Source organism: Anser brachyrhynchus (assembly GCF_964034855.1).
Source record: "Anser brachyrhynchus genome assembly, chromosome: 5".
NCBI classification, from domain to species: domain Eukaryota; kingdom Metazoa; phylum Chordata; class Aves; order Anseriformes; family Anatidae; genus Anser; species Anser brachyrhynchus.
Window position 1 is genome coordinate 6,883,980 of NC_137699.1, and position 18,053 is coordinate 6,902,032.

At 38.9% G+C, this 18,053-nt stretch overlaps 1 protein-coding gene across 13 annotated transcripts in view; it reads right to left on the minus strand.

Annotated features, from left to right (window-relative positions):
- KIAA1549L (KIAA1549 like) overlaps positions 1 to 18,053 on the minus strand; it is a 145,703-nt gene that overhangs the window by 46,236 nt on the left and 81,414 nt on the right. For 11 of the 13 annotated variants that reach the window (XR_013951354.1, XR_013951355.1, XR_013951356.1 and 8 more), the window contains 4 exons: positions 16,784 to 16,807; positions 7,415 to 7,593; positions 5,536 to 5,753; positions 407 to 536 (listed from right to left, as the gene is read on the minus strand). Coding sequence is in view for 8 of the 13 variants with exons in the window: in XM_080592246.1 (XP_080448372.1) it covers positions 407 to 536; positions 5,536 to 5,753; positions 7,415 to 7,593; positions 16,784 to 16,807 (551 nt within the window). In the remaining 5 variants the exon portion in view is untranslated. The remainder of the gene's footprint in view (positions 1 to 406; positions 537 to 5,535; positions 5,754 to 7,414; positions 7,594 to 16,783; positions 16,808 to 18,053) is intronic. The other 2 variants (XM_080592247.1, XM_080592248.1) reach the window with 1 other exon arrangement.

Here is an 18,053-nt window from a genome sequence, read left to right on the forward strand (position 1 = left end):
TCTTCTGAATCAAGAGAGCAGCATAAGGGATATAGAAAAAAAAAAAAAAAAAAAAACCAGAGGATTTTACTTACAACAAAGATATCGGTGGCCTATAAGTAACTGCATATTTGGAAAAACTATCTAAATTCAAAAATCAATACTTTTGTGAAATATGAGTTTCAAGGAGAATGTTTTGTTTTCGTTTCTTTTCAGACTGTAAAACGATGTGCAGCTATAAAATACATTCAAGTGTCTGTGCCCTGAGTATCCTAAGCCTTTTTCAGGATGCTGACTACACATAATGTACTGTAATGTTAAGTATCAATGGGCACCCTCACTTGGAGCTCATCAACAGTTTCCTGTTTTCAGGAATAGGCTAAGACTTTGCTGAGCAAAGTTCACTGGACATATCTAATAAACTTACATCATATCCACTGTTACGGATGCCACGCCTAGGTCTTTCTCGAGTCACTAGAAGATCCATCTCAGTTTCTCCTGGGCTAGGACTGTTCAAAGACTGCCTGCTTCTGTATACAGAGTTCTTCATCTGTTGCCTAGAAAACATCAAACAAGAAAACAGTAAACCAAAAAGGATACAAACAAAATAAAAGATTATTCTAAAATTATAAGGTTCATAAAAATGTCATTTTATTATTATAGGATATTCTTTTAATGTATATGGAATTCCTAGAAATCAGTTACATTACAAAGATAACATATATTTTGTTTACTGTTAAATAAAATAGAACTAAATAAAAGACATAGGCATCACGTGTGGGGGCATACCAGATGAAATATGTCCCAAGAAGATATCAGAACCCCCTTAGTCTTAGCTGGGATGACTTAAATTAATAAAAAATAAATAGGTGCTGTTGCCAAAAATAATAGCACCTTCCACACACTCAGATGCAGAGCAGAGATTTTGGTTGCTGATCCTGAGTAATGAGAAAGAAGCGGAACAACACTCCATTGAAATGAACACACAGCAAAGTGTATGGGAAAAGAGGCAAGAGTGGGAGGGAACTGCCTGCAAGATGCTGTTTTTAAATAGCCCGTTTGGTAACTGGCCACAGCTTTAATAGAGAGCTGTACTCTCTGGGCTTAAACCACTTCCAACATAGCTCTGAGCAGCACTGTGGCAAAGAAATCCCTAGACATCAAGCTTTGGCCACCATGAGCTCAGAAGCAAGGGGAAGCAAAGGTACTAACTAGAAAAACGGTATATCATTCAATATCCCAAATATTCTGTAGTCTTTCTGACATAATCATTTCTTTCCTTGCTATTGGTTATAAAAAAAACAATAAAAATAGCATTCCTCTGTAGGATGCAGAACATATCTGTAAATAAGTACTTAGTAGCTCTTGCCAAATTGTGATACAGGAACTTCATGTTTCACCAAACTGCATCTTTTAAGGTTACCTCTAAACCAGTGAAGTGTAGGAGATGCTGTTCCCATAGTTTATCTGGCTAGTAGTCATTTTCTTGCATATATCAGAGGAGCACTCCTCCCATCACAGGTCCCTAACAGGTCAAATAATTACATGCCAGTTTCATTGATTAACACTGTAATTACAACGTTGTTAAAGCCTAATATGAATTTATCTTTGCCTGGTCATGCTCTTTTTTTCTGCTTTGGGAAATGGTTCCATTCCAATTATTAAAAGTAGATCAGGCCATCTCACATGTCTGTGTTGCTTGTTTTGTACAGGGGGCCTGACAGCGATCACAGTGAAGTAACAAATCTTGCACTATTCTGTCTGAATTCATGCTTTCATTCTACATTTGCAAGGTAAGATTTATCCTAATTTCTTCAAAGAGACCAATGAAAGATTGCTTACACCAAAATACTTCCTTTGTGCTACCAGCTAGATCCCCAACATGAACAGGGGATCGCTGGACCCCAGCCCTGGTCTCTGTGCTCAACAGGTAAGAGATATAGCAAAGGTGTAACAACCCAGAATTGGAAGTTTGGGACTTCTTCAGTGTCTGCACTCAGGTCAGATGGACAACCATCCACACTTGTCAGGAGATGCTGTTCTTTCCTCTGGCACTTAGAGCTAACAGTTCCCAACTAATCCTCACAGACTGACTGGAAACTTGCACTAATTCTTGTTTTCCCAAGGTTGTCGTGGGTAGCTGGTACTACCCAAGTAGTAGTATTGAAGTAATGTCATGTGTTAACAACATTGTTTTGCTCTGTTATGCTTGAGAAAATAAAAATATCCTTACTGTATCACGTTCATCCAAGTTCATTTTTACTTTTGACAAGTTCAAAAATGAATAAAGGACATTTGTCCTAAAAAGGAGAAATGTAATATTTCTTATTACTAAATTGGGAGAGATTTATAAAGAAAAATTCAAAACCACTGTATTTAAATAGATTTTGATGACCAGCTCCTACAGATTATCCAGGGTATCTAGGAGGTAGAAGACAAGAGGTTGAGGTCAACAGGCAGAAACAAGTTTTCAAAAATCCAGAAAGACTGACATGCACATGAATCAGGAAGGATAAAAGTGTACGACAAAAGGTAACAACAGTGACCAAGTTTCATACTTCTGATTAAACTAAGTACTAAGTAAATCATATCTGATGATCTTTATGTTCCTTCATTAAAGGTCTCTAAAATTTCATACATGATTTACTATAGGTCCATTACTACTTGGTTGATGCGCTTGTGATATATCTTCTAAGGGATTCAAACACACACCTCTCTAATACATGCAGATTCTTGACCTGATTACAAACTATTAAGGAATAACCCAGAATAGTATGTATCATCAGTAAGCTCCTAAAAAATTGTCTTGAGATTGCCAATTAGCTCGTGTAAGGAAGTTTTACTAATGAGAAAGGAGGTATGAGAGCTAACAACTGGCATTCAAATGGGTTAGCAAGTGCCTTCTGGGAACACAACTGGAACATTTTAAAACATGAATTTTACAGTACAGAAGACTCAATGGAATTAAGAGCACAAAGCTGTTTGTTCTTGAACAAATGAAATTTAAAGAGGTGCTGTTTTGTAAATCGCTTTTCAATACCATTTCAAAGAAAACCAAAATGTAAAGTTGATCTCTAATAATGCAATCAACTGCATCTTTATTATCTGATATGTTTTGGAAATGCTGTAATAACCTGATTTAAATTAGTGGAATATATGCAAAACAGAAGAAAGTAAAATAGGCCTTTTCCCTAGAAACTCTGAAATCTTTGATTTACTCCTAAATGATATTATTTTTAAAAAGTATAAAGCGTTTTAAAGTACATTTTTAATTGCTGTAACTGTAATGATACAAACTAATGATACAAAGCAGAAAACATTATAAATCAAATCTTTTCAATTTTATGCTAGCCTAGATTACTTTAAAAGCATTTTTATCTCTTTACAGAACCACAATTTTATTGATTCATTTACCAATAACATAAACCACGTTACCCTTAAGTTTTATTCAAGGTTTCCATCCAGAAGTATGTTATTTTAGCTATCTTACTTTTACTTAAAAAACAAAGACAATAATGCTGTGACGTGTGTTGCAGCACATTACGTTCAGCTCGAAGCCTGTGTGTGGCAGTTTTAGTACAGACTTTGGAACATAATTGTTTGCAAAAAGTTCTGAAACATCTGTGAAGTTCCCAAAATGCTTAGTATCTTACAGCAAAAAGCATCAGAAATGGTTCTCTCTCCATATGTAGGGCTATAGACTACACATTCAACAAGTAAATTCAAAAGTCAGCCTTTTATGGTTCAGCCACAGAAGGGAATCATTCCTCTAGAGCACTATACCTGCCTTCAAGCAGTTTCTATCATGCTAGTGATCACTACCTCAAATAGACTGTGACAGATTTACACAGCAGCACACAGAAAAAAAATGTTTTCCAGAACCTTTCAGCAGCACGCTGGCACACGAACAAACAAACATTAGTATATTAAACAAAAAGCAGATGGCTAGCATTAAAGCTTCACGTGTGAATGCTTCAAACATTTCCTACAAGGCATGTGATACACAATAAACATCCAAAGTAATGCCTCAGTTCTTCACTGTACGTGCAGCACAGCCACATAAAAGTTTCTACTTGTTTCATTCATATCCTCTTGACAGACTGTGCAGACAGCATGGGACTCCTGTGTGCTACAGGTTCAATATCCTAACTTTCCAGTGCATTTGAAGCAACTTGTTCCTTTCTCACTAGAAAACTGCACAAGGAAATGATGCTGTGGGCCTTCCAGCAAGGACATAACATACATTTTTTCTTCACTGGACAGGGCAACACAGAGATACAAACCCATCAAGGGCAGTATACACTCTGTCATTTAACTCTGGGCCTGTAGAAGTACATCAGATCACAGTTTTTGCCCATATTCTGAGCCAACACTGCTTTCATAATTCCCATTAGAGTCTTTTTCATCTCTGTGCCCCAAGGGTAATTGCTGAAGTTGCACTGCATGCAAAGACTGCGTCATCACTGACGCTTCGATTGCAGTCACGATTTACACCTATACGAAAACTTTGGTCTGAACTTTCCAGGAGAGGGGATACAAGACTACCTCAAGGCATAAATGCCTTTTCCAAAGGAAATGTACTTCAGTATCTCTTTCCTTCCATGGATCAACTACTGCTGATCCCTGGTGATAGCCAGGGAACCAGATATCCAAGAACCAGAGCTTTCATGGTGGGAGGTGTAATGACAAGCACACTCTTTAATAAGACTTCCCCCCTCACACCTCCCCCACCCCTAACAAGGAGGCATATGCATGCTTTGCCATCCTTCTCTGGGGCTGCACTGGGGTAGGACTGTTGAAATCTCCTCTTTTGAATGTGTCAGCCTGTGTTTCAGGGAGCACCAGTGACAGAGCAGGTCCACCCACCTACTCAGGCAGAGTCAGCATCTACGCTGCCCCCTCATTTCCAAAATAGGGAGATGAATACTACTGGTATGCTATCTTCAAGAGACAATGAAGTGTTAATCAAACCTTAGTACTGTTATACAACATGCCAGTTTCATGTCACAGATGAGAAAATTGTGACATTCTCTGTTTAAGGCGCAGGACGGTCACCAACCACAGCCACACACACATCCTTAGAGATATTCCTGCAGGATTTACTGAAATACTTAGGCAATGTACTGGCTGTGTTCCCTTATGCTTACTGCAATAGTTACAGTCAGATAAAAATTACGCAAAAAGAATAACGCCACTGACTGAACTTTGGAAAAGAATTAATTCGGATGCTAACTTCCTGGCTTAAGTCCACTCTCTGCATTACTGAAGGAATTACTACTACTTTTTCTATTTACCTTTCTTGGAAAATGACTCAAAAGAACTTGCAGCAGTCCCTTCCCTTATTTCTTTGCCTTTCCATTGCTTTTTAGCAACATTGCAGTTTTACCAAATTACATGCTTCCTTAAATTATCATGAGCTATATCAATTTTCTTCATGAAGTAGGAGGGACCAGCTGATCTTATAATAAACAGTTGCCTCATTAAGATTTTGATTCCCTACAACCCCTGGAGAGCAAGTTTCCTCCTAGAGGAAGAACTGCATGTAAAAAGTCTCACCTGTTCTTAGGCTCAGCAAACGGAGATGATACATCTGGATCTGGATCCAAAATGTGGTCGATTTCTTTCTGCTTTTTTTCATACATCCTCTTTCTGTCTGTCAGCCCCTTGTTGTTATCAACCTGCGGGAAATCATAGTACCCCTTCCTCTTGGCTTTCAAGCGCAGCTTGTTGCGGTAATGTTCTATATCGGACTTCTGCTTCAAAGCCTTGTTCACCTAAAAGGCAAACAGACATTTAATGGGTGGTGCTGGGCTGACTACTTCCAAATGGTATTGTTAGAGCGTGTTTGATGCGCTTCGTGTGTCATTTTACAGAGCGCTTTTTGTACCACACCGTGCCATCTGTAAGCAGCGAGGAACTGCAAGTGAACAGAGTTGCTGCATTTTTTATGGCTTGGCAGATGGTTAAATAATTTTAGCCTAAAAACTATGTACCATCACAACAGTGACTCAGATACACCCACTGAAGAAAAACACTGATGATGATAGCCAACTGCTGTGACCCAAAGCTGTACTTGCCTTTGGGCACTACTGGGAGAACTCACTGATGAAAACTCTGGTAGGGTCCACGAAGTACTGAGACATCACCTCTGGCTAAACAAAACCTTAAATAAGTCATCACTGATGGCTGGGGAAGTATTCTAGTGAAATACCTATCATCACACGTTCTTCTTACTTGTATGGTTTTCTTACAAATCTGTTATGGGCCTCTGTCAGAGACATAATTGTAAAATAAAAGGTTGTTTGGTCTGACCTGGTGCAGGTCAGGTTCCTATGGACACATCTAAGTATTAAGAAGATTTCCCTCCTGCTTAATATTGTCAGTTACATGAAAATTAGTAATTTACTTGGGATTTATTCATTTCAGAGTCAAATTCTATAATCTTCTCACAACTTCCAAGATACGTATGTACAGGGGAGTGCACAGGTTCAGGAATGTCACTCACAGAAAATAGATGCTGAATTTGTTTAGAAACTGTGTGGCACACATCCAGGCTTCACGCAAGTATGAAACAGAGCATGACAGACTGCTCTAAACCAGACCCACACAGGAAAGCGATGACACTATCTTTTCTGTGTTTCTGGCAGCAGCCCTCAGAGGTGTTTTTTAAACAGCATCAGGGAGATTCTGGCTGATCTGTAAATGACTGTTGGAGGGCAAGTTTGCAAACAAGAAACCTTTCTGGCTTGTCCCCGTCGTGTTTAACAACTATATATAATCCTCAATCCTTCATTTAACAACTATATATAATCCTCAATCCTTTGTAAACGGACCATTCAACTAGACCTCATAAAAACATAAATAATCATACAAGTATTGGAGTCAAAGCATGGTTCTGATCAGCACTGGGATCAGACGCTTGTGCCATCGCACCTTGTTCCCAAGAAATATCTGCACCCTCTGTGCACAGGCTGGAGTGCAGACTAAGCAAAGCCAAGGTCCTGGCTCCATCCCTTCTTCCTTTGAATGAGATGTATTGCTCAATATAGAAAGGTTAGCCTGGGACCCAGATGATCTACATATATTTCCAAGTTCAGCCTCAGAATTCACGTGGACAAAGAACTTAGTCTGCTCTCTGCCTTTATTGCTTATTTTCTTAAAATGTTTATGATAAAAGAGAAGGATATTGAGAAGGCAGGAATACAGAAAGTTGCCTCTTCCAAGGTTACACGCATTCAAAGATGTATTATGAAAACAGATCTCAAATTCTCAGTCCTTGAAGCTCATAAAGCTAATGGGTCTTTATACAGTATCTTATCAGTCTTTATACAGGGTGAAAAGCTCCTACCAGTCCTCAATTATAACAGGCTTAAGATTGTGCCACCTTCGGATGTAGCCAAGGAAATAACTGCAGACTTTATCAGGTGGTCCTTACCTCTCCATTAATGATGGCAGATTCCTGGCTCCTATCTGATGCAGCATGAACAGCAGGTAGTGCCACAGGTTTGATAGCTATCAGCTGTACTGATCCAGAAGAGGTGTCAAAGGGGTCAATGGCAGATTTGGCAATGTTATCAAAGAGAATGCCTCCTTCCTCTTCATCGCTGATAGGAACTAAAGCACATCAAACTTACTTAGCACAAAGACATGTATTTTTACCGCATGTTTAAAGATGAAATTCAGCAAGGACATGCTTTAGATTAATGTTACTCCGTACACTCCAGGAGCAGACCTGGGAGATATTTACACTGGAAAAAAAAACATTAGATTACAGCTAACATAACGTATTCAAAGGATTACCTGGCATTCCCCGCACCAAAAAAAAAAAAAAAAAAAAAAGGTTTATTCCCAATCTGCACTAATAAGATGAAAAGAAAAAGGTAAAGATGAATGACACAGAAAACTGAAACTGGCAATGAAACTCAAAGTACATCCTTTGCTAGGTTTCACACGGAAAAGATGTTACATGCACACACATGGAAGTGTCCCTGTGCCAAGGCATCAGTAGTTTCACCGGATCTAAACAGACAATGCTTCTTTTTCAGTGTCTTAGAATGTAAAGCATGGTATTCTCAAAATTTAACAAATAAATCTACTGATTTTAGCAAACACTTTAAATTCTAAAACTGCCATCTGTTTAAAATGAAAACACTACTGTTGTGTGTTAAAACATGCTGAAGAAACTAATGGCATCCAAGTTCGTATTATTTTTTGGTTTGTAAAGCAGTATCTCCAGTGGCTGTAAAGTTAAACCACTAGATTTCTTGAGATAGGTGAAGGATTTGAAAATCTTTAAAATTAGAAGGCATGGTGAAGCACCTTCATTTTCAGATTTCCATATAAATGGATAATTTTCACATACAGACAGACCCCTTCTACTGCAAATTGTGTTTGTAAACCTGCACTACCTTGTCAGCTGCAGAGTCTTAAACCTAACTTTATCCTCATTTTGGAATGAAAGAATTACTCGAAAGCCTGAGCACAAATGCTACAAAGAGATTCTTGCGAACATTTTTGAATAATTGTGCTATTAAAGGGAAGAATGTTTGCTCCGTCTCCTAACTGACAGGAAGAGAGATCCTCAGCTATAGAACAAAGTGGTCTGCTCTAAATTTACTTCCTCTGAAAATACACTCTGTTTTAATATTTAATCACTGCACAAATTACGATGGACTTGTATAAACTCAGCAGTTTAGACAGCCAATGATTTTGATAAGAAAATATTTGACAGCGGCAACAAAATATGAACCCACTGAGTAAGCTTATTATCTTCCTGTCTGTATTCAGTGCAGACTGGAGCTGACGCTTCTTGAGCTTTTGAGAACTGTATGGGCTAAATCACTGTGTCATTAAATATTGTCCCTCCGGCTTCCGGGACCTGTCCAAATACGACAGAGAGCCTTTAGTCGGTCTGAAATCTCCTCGTTCCTTCTGGGGTTGTTCAAAGTCTCAATTTGTATGCTTGCAAAAGTGAGCAGATCACAAGCCTGGCTCATTGAAATTAATTGCCAGGCTCCCACTGACCACCATGCTGCCAGGGCTTCACACAGGCAAAATCAGATGAACAAAGAGACACTTGCCTATCACACACAGCACCTGAATAGGAAAGCATTTATATAGCAATGGCTATACAAGTGAAGCATGCACTTTCTTCCTTCTGGGTATCCTGAATCAGCTCAGTTCTCAGGGGAGTCACCAGCTGCAGTTTCGGAAGAGATTTTTTTTTCTGTAATTCACTACTGAAACTTCCATGCTACTCTATCAGGGTACCTCAGTGGTGACAGGACTACTTCCAGGAGAGGAAATGGTTGTCTTAATTGTATTTTGCACAAGCAAAGATCATCTCTCCTGCCTGCCACAACTCACCTGTGACTCAAGTACCATAAAGTCAGGGAATCGCTTCTCCTTGGCTGCTGAGTCAGTGTTTGTTTAAACCAGGCATGTGCAAAACCCCTGGAAGGTGGCTAAGCATCAACTTGCAAAACATGATTCTTTTCAAACATCTTCTGTGTTTCCTACTTCAAACAGAAAGCACCAAGAAGTGCAGCTCTTCCCACCCTAATGTGTCCTAGACACCAGAGTGCGGGTTGTCTCCTCAGACACTGTTTCAGGATCAGAAACCTGGAGGCTCGCTTAATCAACAGAATTCCTCTGGTTCTAAGACTCACTTAAGAAAAGAAGAAAGGAGAAGAAAGAAGAGAGAAGGGAAGGGAAGGGAAGGGAAGGGAAGGGAAGGGAAGGGAAGGGAAGGGAAGGGAAGGGAAGGGAAGGGAAGGGAAGGGAAGGGAAGGGAAGGGAAGGGAAGGGAAGGGAAGGGAAGGGAAGGGAAGGGAAGGGAAGGGAAGGGAAGGGAAGGGAAGGGAAGGGAAGGGAAGGGAAGGGAAGGGAAGGGAAGGGAAGGGAAGGGAAGGGAAGGGAAGGGAAGGGAAGGGAAGGGAAGGGAAGGGAAGGGAAGGGAAGGGAAGGGAAGGGAAGGGAAGGGAAGGGAAGGGAAGGGAAGGGAAGGGAAGGGAAGGGAAGGGAAGGGAAGGGAAGGGAAGGGAAGGGAAGGGAAGGGAAGGGAAGGGAAGGGAAGGGAAGGGAAGGGAAGGGAAGGGAAGGGAAGGGAAGGGAAGGGAAGGGAAGGGAAGGGAAGGGAAGGGAAGAGAAGAGAAGAGAAGAGAAGAGAAGAGAAGAGAAGAGAAGAGAAGAGAAGAGAAGAGAAGAGAAGAGAAGAGAAGAGAAGAGAAGAGAAGAGAAGAGAAGAGAAGAGAAGAGAAGAGAAGAGAAGAGAAGAGAATCATGAATCACTGATGACAGCTACTTCTGATTTGGTACATTAACACAGAAGAGCACTCTTGGTATCTGCACTCTTATTTCTGAGCACATCTATATCTAGTATAGTGCTGTTTGCTTGGAAATAATAGCCAAATGGGACTAGAAATTGGAAGAATATTCCACCTTAGCTTACCATTTGTTCATTAAATGGCATTTACAATGTAAAAGTAGTTTTTTTCCGTTGCCCTTTTTTCACTGAAGTGTGATAAAATAATCTGTGATCTGCACTTACTGCCATGCTGCTTCAGTTTAGATTGGCAGTGAACCATAAGCAAGTACTGCGGGAATTTTAATATTTGCTCCTATCTGTCTCTTTTGGGAAGAATTCACAGCTAGTGTGTTTCTGACAGAAGAACCACAGCCACTCCTAACCTTTAATGAACTGACCAAAGGAAGCTCAACCCTTTGAATATCTCAGCTGGATGGTCACAGGAAATTTATGCAAACTGTTCAGATGTTCTGTGCAGTCACTCACCATAAGCACACTTGCTTATTATAATTAGCAATACATAACTAAAGTGATGCTTTTAATTTCTTCTCTTGAACAGATGCATACAACCATTTTCATAGCTTCACTGCTCCTCCAGCTATGGATTGCACTGTGTGCATGCACACATAGTGAGACTTAAAAGTTTAGTGGAAGAAAATGGCAAAAAAAACCAACACCTACTTAATCACCTACTTAACAGCATTTTACCCTCTTTGAAATATCTCATGCTAGATATCTCCTGCCACTTAATCCACTGAGATTGAATTACTCTTCCTAATCTTTTTGTGACTGAAGTACATTAAGATATACCCAGAGCAATCATTTATTCAGGTTGAGTGACAATTGCAAAGAAGATCAGCACGACTGGGTTTTTGGAGATGAGGACCACCACTGAAGGTTCATCTCCACATTACTGCAGCTCTTAGGATAAAAAATTTTCTAGATTAATGCTGTTTAAGGCATGCTACAGTCTTTACTTTCAGTGTAGCTCTGCACTGTTTCCAGAAGGTGATGCCAGCAGATGGTGCTACCCACTCGTGCCACTGGTGCTGCAGCTGGTGGAGAAGCTGCTGTGAAGCTCTAGCTCTGAACGTCTCACAAAAAGTAACCAGCTGGGATATCCTGCTTTTCATCTATTTGTTAATTTATGTAAGAAATAAAAAAAATTACTTTTGTCAGCCTAAGATCCTATGAAGGACCCACAAGATTTCTTCTGTCCTTCCTTTCTCTCTCTCCAACTTGTCTTTCCTACCCTGTCCAAAATCAAAATACACTGGAAGAGAGAAAAAGAGGACTGAAATACATACCTTAAAAAAAAAGGGAGGAAATTTAAATTACCTGTGGACCAGGTAATTACCAGCAAAATACCTGAAAGAAAAAGGTGAGCTGTCCTGCTCAGAAGCAAACATTTCACTGACTCTGGAATCCTCAGAAAAAGAATGACATTTTCAGAGAAAAACATGGAAAACCAACAGCTGGGAAACATTTGCAAGCAGGCAGACATGCTCTGCCTCTTCTTAGATTGTTCAATGTAGCACTAAAATTTACTTTGTACGAAGCAAATGTGAACATTATAACCATACCTACAGTATGCAATCAATTCTCTGAGTAATGAAAGGGCTTAAAATAATAGGAAAGCAAGTAAATTATATTAAATGAAAAGCCTACGTTTGACACAGCAAACTATGTTACAGATCTAAAAAAATCATTAGTTTAAGTATTTCAATACTGCATTGAAGTATTTCAAACAAAAACTCTGACCACTGAATGTAAATTAAATTACTAGTGGGAAAATAATTTTCATTTTAGAGAAGCTCTCTCTATATATAAAAAAAAACTAGAAAATTTCTAAATCATCTAAATCATTCTATTTGTCAACTATCTCCAGAAAGATCTGAACAAGAGTTATTAGCAATAAATAAATAGATGTTCCTGAAGGAGTTTATAAGCCTATAAGTAAAATACAAGTTTCCTAAAATCAATATCCAAACCTATTTGGACTGAAATACCTCTGTATAAGATACTGTGATGTAACAGAGTACTTACTTGTGTAAACACACATCTCATCTCCAATACACACCCAACTGTCAGATAGTGCGATTCTTTGCCTTTCAGGAACACCACAAACATTACATTTTCAGAGGAGACAGCTTACAGACTAATAGAGGAAGCTCTCACTTTCTCCTGGATGTTATTTTCTGAAGTGCAAGGTCTCCTAAAGGCCAGGCCACATGTCTTAGGTGTTGCAGTCCTGGGTTTGGCTGGGATCCTGAAACAGGAGTTACCTGAGCAGGTGGTTTGAGCTCTCTAAACTGACATTTGAAGGGTGTTGTTTTTATGATACTGTATACATGGGATGTCTACTCTTCTGTTTGCTGTTTGCTTTGTTCAGTTTCAATGCATGTATCTTGTCCTTATAAAGGGAAGCAAAGATCTATCTTTCTCTGGTTACATCTCCTCATCCAACCAAGTTTGTCTCATTTATTTAAATATTGAAGTCTTTCAAAAGGAGACCACGTATTTCATAACATTTGTACAGAATCCATCAGACCCTTTTCTTGGCTGGCACATCTGTAATACCATCACAGGCATGTTTAATAATTAAAATAATGATTTAACTGACAAGGTTGATGATGATACAAAGAAGATAGTTAAGGTAGTCATGAGCACCTATAACAGAAGCCCTGTTTTTAAGAAAGCAGTGCTCTATGAGCTTTAAAGCTTTGCAGAAATATTTTCCCCATGTACAAGAAAACCACACATTTGTCTTCTTCAGTGCTGGCATAGTAGTGAAAGAGCAAAACCATTCAGACTGCCACTGGATCTGATGGCATGAGCACTCTTAGTATCACTGCTTGGTTGAAAAACGCTGTCACACCTGATTAAGTGGCAAAGTAAAGCTCATCCACAGAGGAAGGCAAACTTGAATTAAGTAATATTTAATTGCACAACCACCTACTGATCTCAGTTCCTTCAGAAGTATGCTGCAACAGGCACCTTAGCAGCATGGGAAAGGTATTTTCATGCCCTGAGAAAAGCAGTCAAAAAGACTGTTTTTTGTGGGTTTTTTTTGTTTTGTTTTTGTTTTGTTGTTTTTTTTTTTAAATAATACAATCTGGCTTAGCCACAGTGACCAAAAAAGAAGTCAAACAGAAGATATTTTCCAATCACTCTGTGCAAGTTCTGCTGTGCTTGTGAACACATCCAAAGACCCCATAGCACATTACAGGCAACTCAGAGGTGCTGCTTTCGCAGGAGTGTGAAAAGGCTCAGAAACATGCACAGAAGTTCACAGAATAGATTATAACACTTGGCTGCCTCTTGCAAACCAAAAAAAAAAAAAAAAAAAAAACAAGCGGAGAAAGCAGAAGGAAAGAAGGAAACAGTATAGGCTACATTTAAAGAAACAAGGGGCTTACTGTCACTAGCAGAGTAATAGCACACAATATTTAAAACAAACTAAACAAACTCCTCTAGAGTCACTAGACAGCCTACCTAGTTAGATTAGAATAGGAAGCCAATAATAAAGGACCGAAAACTGGCAAGATGAAACCTTTTCCATCTTAACTTGCATTTCAGCCCATCCAGCACAGAAAAGGCAGCCCTGGATGATTCTTAGAATATGTCAGGTCCTCAAGATAACTCTGTGTCAAAGCTGACTGCTGCATCACTGCTGCTGGATTCAATCGCTGTTGCCATATTTCATTTTAATTTGAGTCACTGCAGACAACTGCTCAGAAATTCTGAAAAGCTGGATCTGACACTGAGCCACATCAGACTGTGAAAACTGGTGGCCAACACTTCTGTAGAATAAAGGAAGCGGTGTATCATAGCTTGGTGGAGTTACATCCAAAGATCCTTTTGATGTTAGCTAAGCTAATAATACAGTCAAGTTTCCTCCCCAGAACTTTTTCCTACAGACATCTGGTTTTCAGAGATCTCAATCAGATGAGCTACAAAGAACAGAAGGAAAAAAATTAAAAATTTATATGACAGCTTCTGCCCAGACAGAGAAAATTCTACAGTCTTAGAACCTTCTCATATCTTAAAAAGGAGTGAGGTCCTTGATCGAACTACTTCTGAGAAGTTACATCTAATTTTAAAGACAATGTCCAAATGCTTGGAAGATGAGAAGAAGCATTCCAGTTGGCATTCCTAGGAGGAGGAATAAAAGGTTTCTTACACAAGAAGTTTGACCCCTTCTGAATGCTGCTTGTGAATATTCCCATGACATATGTCCTTTTACGCTGATGAGGTTCTAGTCTAAACCTGGGCTCGACTACACGACTTCTCAACCCAAAAGGTATAGAAGCTCACGAACTGCTAGCAAACTAAAGCTTTCCACCTTGTTAACATCCTATTACTCTTCTTTTCTTTTCTCTTCTTTTCCCCTCAAAACAAGCAAGCAATCACACACTCCCAAAAAGTTAGTGGGAAGGTTGCAAAATCAAGCACTCAAAGTTTGGACAAAACAGCCTGGATAACTTTTGCTTGCTTCATTTTGTGAGGAGCTCATGAAAGGAAAGGTTTTATTGTAGATTGATATAGCTCTTTAAGCCCATGTGGGTTCAGCATTTGTTTCTCCCTGAACAATGTTAGGCACCGGTAAAACAGTAGCTGAAGTGCTAACGTCCTGCTGTTCTCTCCCGCACTCTCATAAATCTGTCTCAGAAACTGCCAGTATCTCTGTTGGCCAATTCATTCATTTCACAGTCTTCTAACATACGCAATTGGGCACTTTAAAAAAATGTTATAATTCTTTCTAAGTGCCCAAAGTAAGTGAAAGCACAACTCACTAACTTTTAGAAATGAAACCTGTTAAAACATTAATAAATGTTTTGCAAGAAAAACAAAAGGGAAAAAATGTAATTATCTTTCCAAAATGTATCACTATCATAATACAAATAGATATTTTCTTCTTGTTTTATCTAAAAATAAGGCTCAGCTGAAGAGTTCTCCTGCTCCTCCAAAACACCAGGTGCTTAAGCCAAGCCTATGGTGGTTTCACATCGGTTGCTCTCAGCCCTGACATACTCCATTTGGAGTCAATTTTGATACAAGCCATACAGAGTTTATGTACTGAGGTAACATCCAGTGCTGTCATTTTTCTGTGTAACTAAATGTCAGCGAGAAATAGAATCTAAAATTGGTCTGTAACTATGGCAACTAATGAGCCATTCTAACTTGGAGTCCCCAAATCAAACATGTGACCATCAAGGGATTCATTCCAGTTTTAAGAGGCTGCTTTTCAGAGAAAAAAACATGCAGCTTCTTTTGCTGACATGTGTATTTGAGGTGTCAGCCTACAATCAGGCTACAGAGCTGGAGTAGGTTCAGACAAACAGCTAAGAGAAAAACAGCTTCTTTCTTGAACTGGAAGGAAAAACAGCCAAAATATTCTCCCGATGCTGATCACGCTGGGTAGAGCTAATACCCTGCAGAAAGAACAAAGTACCGGAGATGACAACAGCATTTGAAATCATAACACTGGGAAACAAAGCATAAGCTCAGTGATGAAAAGTAAAGGGTGCCTTGATTTTTATTTATTTATTTATTTTTAATTTCTGCTTCAACAGGCATTTGGTATGACACAACTCAAAAGTCAAAACCACATCTGTAAATGCATATAAGAATAAATGTGAGGCCAGTTCTGTAATTCTGGTTAAGGGCAAGGCCACTTTATTTCCCATGACCAAGTCTTCCTTCTGAGAGGTGGTTCTAAAAGGGTTGTATCAGTAAACTCTCTTAAACATAGCTTGAAAGATATGCTTCCAGCTTAAAAAAAAAAAAAAAATCTCTTACCAGTATTTACTCCCCTTTGTATCGTTTCCTGGAAACTACCAAGTGCCATGAAAATGAAGTTCCTCTAGCAGTAGCTGAAGTCCCCTACCAGGGCTCTGCAGTAAGTGTTTCATGCACAGGTTCCTTCAAAGTTCTTGAAAGTCAGAATAATCAGGTGGCAAGAGCTTATCTTTCTCCTATTTTGTATAGAAGTTATACTATTAAATTTTAAACACAAATCCTGCTCTTCCATTCTGCCATTGGGAGTTGAAGATCTTCCTGCCAGCATGTGGTAGGAACCAAGGACAAGAATCCATAGCATGAATGGAGTACACACTAAAGATGGTTGCTCTATGTTGCTAGAAATCATGTAGCTCTTTTGCTTCCCCTTACAAGAAGCACCTGAACCATATTAAATATCATCACCACTCGGGCTTTTTTTTTTTTCCCAGAAGAGAGAGAAGGTAAAGTAAACGAGTAAAGAAAGTAGTTAATAGTTTTCCAGCAGAATTTGAAAGTACATAGTTATTGTTACCAAATAAAGTAGAAGCTAAAATGAAATTAAGATTTAAAATAAAGAGTTAGGATTTGCACATATGATATTGAAAGTTTTCTTTAAACAGCAAGTGTATGTTCTACAAATGCAGTACAGTCCAGATCAGAAGAGAGGATGTTAGGTGTTAGTCAGACTTTTAATAACAAATTTCACGTTCTTACCAATTTTCTTTGAAGATTTAAAACCTAACAAAACAAAACAAAAAATACCGTTGCTAAATTATTTTGCCAACATGTGTAAACATTACCTGACACTGGTTTTGAACCTTGGTTTTCTTGGGTTAAAAAATAAATAAATAAATCATAAATGTCATTGTCTTGTAAAAGAAGCTTCATTTTAAACATTAAAATATATATTTATGATCATAAAAAAATTAAAATTAAATATTTTAATCCTGATTACAAAGGAAAGACCTCTTTGAGATAGCCCAATAAGAATACTTATTGTTACGGGACTGGAGCAATCAGTAAAGTCATAGATACGTCAGGAGAAAGCATTACATTTAGCAAACACATTAACAAAAGAAAGTGAACAAAATTTTTCTGTGAATTTGCAAATCACGGATTTAAATCCGTAAAGCTGATTTAAAAACAGAGCGCTACAGTTATATCAGTTTTACGGTCCCCACAAGATGTAGCGCTGTACGGTACATATATGGAAAGAGCAGAGGACACAAAAAATGCAGTATGATTTACTGTACAGGACAAGGGTCATCTCTGGTGCTTTGTACCTGTCTCTACATTGCACTGTATTTTTGCTAAAGCAGCAAAGCCCTTCTTTGGGGCACTTTAGTATTAGACATAGTGATCGTCAAGAGACGACAATGTCACACAAGGACTGCCATCAGCATGTTCTGCAGAGGCTACCCAGTAGATTTACTGGAGAAAGGAGAAGAGATCTAAACTAAGTTTTTCTCTTTATCCGAGTCCTCGCTTCCAAACTTGTATTTTTAAGAAAGAAGAATTACAGATTTGTATTCGTGACATAATTTGATGAGGCCACATGTAGCCTAATTCCCTCCCTTTAACGGGAAGTGATCAACTGGGTCAAGCACAGTGTTTTCTATTCATACAGAAAATGTGACCGTGGAAGCGAAGCTGTAACTCATGAGAAATAAGCAGAGAGATGGACAAAAGTAAAAAACAAGGAAGAAAGGGGATTTGATCCAGCTCTCATCAGATGTTCCTGATACATCTCAAATCACAAGTCACCACCATCAACCAAGGGTTTGAAAAAAACACCCAGCATAGCATCCTAGGTGCATCAGAAAAAGCTGTCAGTAAGTGTTAGTAACAAAAAGGTATGATGAGGAGTATTAGAAACGGGAAGTTAAAGCTCTGGACGTCTCACACGTTTCTCACCAAGTAATTCACCTTCATCAGGTCTGGGCTCAGCAACAGTAGGAATAGAAATGAATATACTACACTAAAA